Source organism: Sturnira hondurensis, unplaced genomic scaffold, assembly GCF_014824575.4.
Source record: "Sturnira hondurensis isolate 20B ecotype Veracruz unplaced genomic scaffold, ASM1482457v3 Scaffold0003693, whole genome shotgun sequence".
NCBI lineage: Eukaryota > Metazoa > Chordata > Mammalia > Chiroptera > Phyllostomidae > Sturnira > Sturnira hondurensis.
Window position 1 is genome coordinate 11,393,811 of NW_028076324.1, and position 6,000 is coordinate 11,399,810.

At 45.4% G+C, this 6,000-nt stretch overlaps 1 protein-coding gene across 1 annotated transcript in view; it reads left to right on the plus strand.

The window, feature by feature from the left end:
* ADGRE1 (adhesion G protein-coupled receptor E1) overlaps window positions 1-5,794 on the plus strand; it is a 45,007-nt gene extending 39,213 nt beyond the window's left edge. The window contains exons 20-22 of the mRNA XM_037042721.1: window positions 1,144-1,312; window positions 1,416-1,520; window positions 3,996-5,794. Coding sequence (XP_036898616.1) covers window positions 1,144-1,312; window positions 1,416-1,520; window positions 3,996-4,001 — 280 coding nt within the window. The 3' untranslated portion in view covers window positions 4,002-5,794. The remainder of the gene's footprint in view (window positions 1-1,143; window positions 1,313-1,415; window positions 1,521-3,995) is intronic.
* The last annotated feature ends 206 nt before the right edge of the window (window positions 5,795-6,000 follow it).

The window sequence follows — 6,000 nt, forward strand, 5'->3', positions numbered from 1 at the left end:
CCGTCATCTCCAAGTCGTGACTGTGTCAACCGACATGGTTAGATAATGCTTCTGTGAAGCCTTTGTCCCCAGGCCGTGACTGTGTCAGCCGACCTGGTTAGCATCGGACGTGGCAAGACACTCTACCCATTTGTCCAGCAGTTTGTTTTTTCACATAGTATGTAGCTTATTTCATATAATACTTGAGGCTACAGCTAACAAAAAGCTTATCCGAGGCACACGCTGTTCTGCCGTCTTGCCGACCCTGCCGCCGTGCAGTGGGAGGGACCTGAGCACAGTGACGTGAAGGGCACAGTCAGAATCCTCATGGGCAGTCGGACCCGGAGCCTGGACCCTTTCTTATTCTTCAGTATATTGTCACTCTCTCTCATTTAAAAAAGGATTCTATAATCTGCTTCCTGTCTCTGTGGATGTGCCTGTCCTGGACATGTCACATACATGGAGTCACACACCATGTGGCCTTTTGTGTCTGGCTGCTCCCCCTGAGCTCCACGTGCTCAAGGTCCGCCCATGTTGCAGCAGTGGTCAGCATCTCACTCCTTTTCATGGCTGAGTAGTATTCCAGTACCAGGAGGGGCCACGGTGTGTTGATCCATTCGTCCTTTGAAGGCCAGCTGGGTTGTTTCTGGTTGGGGAGAGGGGAATGGAGAATGACTGCTTAATGGATATGGCTGTCTCTTTGGGGTGATAAAATGTCTTGGAATTGGATAGTAGTGACTTTTGTACAACATTGTGAATGTGCTGAATACCACTGAATTACACACTTTTTGGTAAAAGTGGTGAATTTCATGTAAGGTGAGTTTTACCTTAATACAAAAGGCTTTATAGTTTTCGTAGTATGGCTTCACCATTGATTTAACACAGCCCAAGTTCATGGTCCTGTGGGCCCTTCTTGCTGCAGACATATGGCACTAAATACTTGCAATCACACATCTTCGTGCCCGTGTGTACCTGTAGACACACCGCATTTCAAATGCCTCTTGGATTTGGTTTTCCTGCTTCTGGGTTGGGGACTCTATCCCACATTTATTCCCACCCTGTTGGTGGGTCACAGCGGCAGCCTCAGACCGTTCCTGGGAGCCTGGCCCACAAGGACCTCAGCTGCCTCCCAGAACCTTATCTTCTGCAAATCTTCTCTCCCAGGTTGCTGACATTCAAGGCCTTTGCCCAGCTCTTCATCTTGGGGTGCTCCTGGGTGTTGGGCATCTTCCAGATAGGACCCGTGGCCAGTGTCATGGCGTACCTGTTCACCATCATCAACAGCTTACAGGGAGCCTTCATTTTTCTCATTCACTGTCTGCTCAACCGACAGGTATGTAGCTGGTGTCCCCCCTTCCTTCCGGGGGACATGTCTGTGGAGCATACTTCCTGCAGCCGGGAGTGACTCATCGCCCATTGTCTGTCTCCAACTCCAGGTCCGGGAAGAATACAGGAGATGGATCACGAGGAAGGCCAAACCCAGCTCCCAGTCCCAGACCTCAGGGATCTTGCTGTCGTCCATGCCCTCCGCTTCCAGAACGGTGAGGGCTTGGGTGTTTGGTGCAGGTCTGGCTGAATGGAACACCTGCTTCTCCGCAATATTAGACACCTCTGTGTGTTAGCACCTACTGGGAGCTAAGCGCACCCACGTGTATTAGCTCACTGATAGTGTGGGGTTCAGGAGCCAGGCTGCCTGGGTTTACATCCCAGCTCTGCCCCTTAGTAGCTATGTAACCTAAAAAATATAAAAATTATGACTCATGCAGATGTAAAGTGAGCATATGTTAAGGATCATAATTCTACTTATTAATCAGTGAGGCAATGAGACATTATAACTGGCTCAAAAGACACAAAAGAGTAAGTACAGATGTATATATGTATTATGTGACATTATTATGTATACTTTATATACATTGTATATAGTACAGGTGTATTATGTATTATTCATGCATTATACACATTATTATATTTGTGTTCTATAATATGCTTTACATATGTCATATACATTGTATACATTACACACACATTTATATGTGTCTTTTTTTGCATTCTTCTTTGAGCCAGTTATAACATCTGCCTGGTTCCCTTACTAATAATTATACATAATATATAGTATACCGTATAGTTATATATAATAGGACTATACATATCTTTGTAAATATACATAAATTATAATTTACATCTATATTACACATGTATGTGTGACTTGAATACATATGTATATAATTTCATAAATATTTAAATGAATGTGCAGATGGAGGTAAATTTGATTTTCCCACAGAATTATTTTGCATTGCTGTCGGCTATTTAAAATTCAGAGTTGTGAAATAGCTCCCACATAGATGGGGCCCTCTGACGATGCGTCTTTTCCGTTGAAGCACACAGCTGTGTCCGTGTGCTCCCCCAATCTCATGGCTGTGAACACCATCCATTGGCAGTGACCCCCACATTTTAAATCGTGTGCAGTCTAGCCCTCTCTCCTTAATTCTATATCTGTGTAGCAGCCACCTACCAAGGCCCCCACTTGGATTTCTAACAGCCGTCAGAAACGTGTCATGTTCCAAACCAAGCATCTGGTCCTCCCGCCTCCCGTTTCCAAGGAGAGTCCTCCACCCCGTGTGGCTCAGCACGAAGCGGTGGCGTTATTCTGGACTCTGCTTTACTTCTCACCCTCCACCTCCGGCCCATCGCATGTCCTGTGGACTCTTCCTCAGAATGCGTACAGAATCTGATGTCTTTTCCTTCACTGTTTCTATTCTGGTCCAAGTTCTCTTCTCCTTCTGCCACCTTTTCCTTGCCCCACCTTTGGTATGTTCTCCCTGCAGCAGCCAGAGGGCACTCATGAACACCTCAGTTACGTCACCAACCTTCTCTGCCTACAACACTCCATGGCTCCCACCGTGGAATCCAGAGTCCTCCTGATGGCCCACACAGCCCTTTCTAATCTGACTCTTTTTCTCCCTGACCTTGTCTTCAGTTAATCTACCCCTCACATCACTCTGTCCCACCTGTACTGGCGTGCTCTGGATTCTTTAGACATGCTAGGCTCACTCCTTCCTTAGGGACTTTGAAGTGGAAACTCATGGTCTTAAATGTTCTTGTCCTGGTACCCACACAGCTAACTCCACCACTTCCCTCACACCCTTCAGATCTTTGTTTCAGTCATTTCTATCAGTGGGGTACCTCTGACGGCTGTTTTGTCCTGTCTCCTCTTCTACTCTGGCGTTCATGTTTCCTCCGTCCCTTTATCCTTTCTTTTCATAGCACATTCCACGTTCCAACATACTGTAGCTTCTTTATTTATTTTATTACTCATAGTCTTTCACCCTCCCATTAGAATGTCTTACTTTTTCATTGATATGTTACAAGTACAAGTAACTAAAATCCAGTGGTTTTGTTAAACAGGTAATTATTTTTTTTTACAAGGATAGAAGCCCAGAGTTAGGGGTTGCAGGTATTGGTTCTAGGGCTTGGTAGTATTGTAGAGGGTCTAGGTTCTTCCTAGTTTTCCATTTCACTAGCAGCATGTTGGCTTTCCATCATATTATTTTCATGGTTCCAACATGGCTGCTGTAGCTCCAGCCATCACGACCATATTCAAGGAAGAAGAGGGATAGGGCAGCAGTGCCAGACTCTCTTTTCAATCCTCTCCCTTTAAGAGGAAATAAAAGGGGCTTTTCTAGAAGCCCCTCAGCAGATTTGCCTTTCACCTAAATGGTCAGAACTGCATCATGTGACCACTCATAGTTATAAAGGAATTTGACAAATCGTGCATTTGGCTTTCTACCTTCTCAAATGGGAGCTCTCATTGGTGAAGAGTTTGAGAATGGCTCTTGAGTTTGCCAATGATGCCTGCCATGCCAGGAGTAATCACTATTAACATTTTAATGTCTATTCTAGTCTTTGTTGCCCTGTTTATCTCTTTGTATTTAGAAGACCCATGCCCCTTATAGATATGACCCCTGGAATTATATCTGCACTAATCCTGCTGCTGATTGTGATTTCTCTCTCCACAGGATTAAAGCCCTTTCTTGCTTTTCAAATGCATCATGGAGCAGCATTTGAGGCAAGCCAGTGCCTGCAGGAGCCTATCCTGAAATCTTCTCTTCCTGGCTTAATGCAGAAATATAGGATCCTGTCAGCCCCAGAGAACTGTGGGCAATTTGAAGCATGGAGGGCAGGGCAATCTCTCCATGGTTTTGAGAAACAAGATTTTGGTTACAGATAACCATTTTGTTTCCCATGTTCTGCAGCTCTCACTTTCCAGAGTTTTGTGGAAATGACAGATCTCAGTGCCATGGCCTGAGCAAGGTGGTCCGGTTACCATTTTGCTGCTTTTTATGTTTGTGGGTGTTTCTCTAAGTGTGCTTCTCTCACACCTATCATGTGCCTGACAGAGTACAATTCTTAGTAAATGATTTGCCATCTGGCTGGCTTACCCTGTGACAAAGACTCCCTGCTTCTAAAGAAATGGTCAGTAAAACTGTAACGACAGCCCCAGGAGGCAAATAAAGCGCATGGACACACAGGCGACGTTGGCACGAACACCTGAGAGTTCGCTGGGTGAGGAGGAGCGGCCGAACTCTTGCACTTAGTGAAGGGTTGAAGCATTAGATGCTGATGGTCTTTGGAGAGTGTTTTGGCTCCTGGGACCTTTCAGGGAAACGACACTTCCCTTCCTTCCAGGAGCTTCCGAATGACTTGGCCAGGATTCACCCTGCTCCCAGAGTTATTGCTCTCCCACCTGCTCTCCAGCCCCCATAAAATCCTGAGTGCCAGGGAGAGAAGGAGATGAAAATTTAAGATGCAGAAATCCCCCCTTCAACAGCCTGTCTGGTTCCTCCCTACTCAAAGTGCGGCCCACAGGTCAGCCTCACGCACCTCGTTAGAAAAGCAAGCTCTCAGGCCCCGCCCCGGTCAGCAGAACCAGGACCTGCATTTTAATGACCTCCCCAGGGAATTCGTGTGTTGCCCCCCGAGTGAATGTTCTAGAATATGCTGGAATAGTCTGTGTGCCATGCTGATAGCCAGAAAAGAAACACCTTGAGTTTCCCTGTATGTCTCAGGTAATTGAATAACACCGAGACCTCACCATAGAGATTTTTCCTTCTATAACGTCAAGCTGCGCTGGCTGAGTCCCTGAACCTGGGTGGTCTCGCCTGCCACCAGTGGGGAAGAAGAGGCTCAGAATGAAAGCGCACGGCTCTCAAATTCCGTCCACGTGAAATGAAATGACTTTGCCCTTTTATAATCCAAATAATTTATGGTATCCAAAAATACGGGTCCGTTCTCTGAAGTGATAATATTGGCCATCTACAATTGTGCCCTTTCCCCAAACATCAAAATAGTTGAAAAAAACTGAAAAACTTTAGAGTAAGACTATTATAACCTAAAGCATTATCCTACATTTAAAATTTCAATTCATCTTCAAACCAGAATTCATTAAAATGTGACTTTTTTCGGTTTGAGAGGAAGCAAAATCATCAATAATATTTTTAAAATCAAGTTCTAGAAAAAAATTAATTATTCAAAATATATTTAAAAAGTGATTGTAAGCTCATTTTGACCCAGCATAGGACAACTCTTGGACTTGAATATTTTATTTATCCTGGCTTTTCTTGTGTTGATCTGCACTTTTAAAATGTTGTGTTGACCCGAGCCAGGCAACGCAGGTGCCTCTGGAGGCTGGAGAGGACGAGGATGCAGAGACTCCCCCTCGGAGCCTCCAGAAGGGGCACAGCCCTCTCGACGCCTTTGTTTTACCCAGAGACCCACTGTAGACTCTGACATCCGTAACTGTAATAAATGTGTTTGAAGCCAAAAAGAAAAATGTTGTGTTGACGGAGCATTTATGCAGATTACTCTGGGTTTGGTCCCCCTTACATTTTGTGTCCCCGGCAAGTGCTTCCCTCCCTTCACCCCAGTGCTGGCTCTGTCCATGACCTTCTGGGGGAAGATTTTAGCCTTTTTTCAGGAACTGGGACAACCTCCTCGGCACTCCTTGCTGATAAACATTTGGTT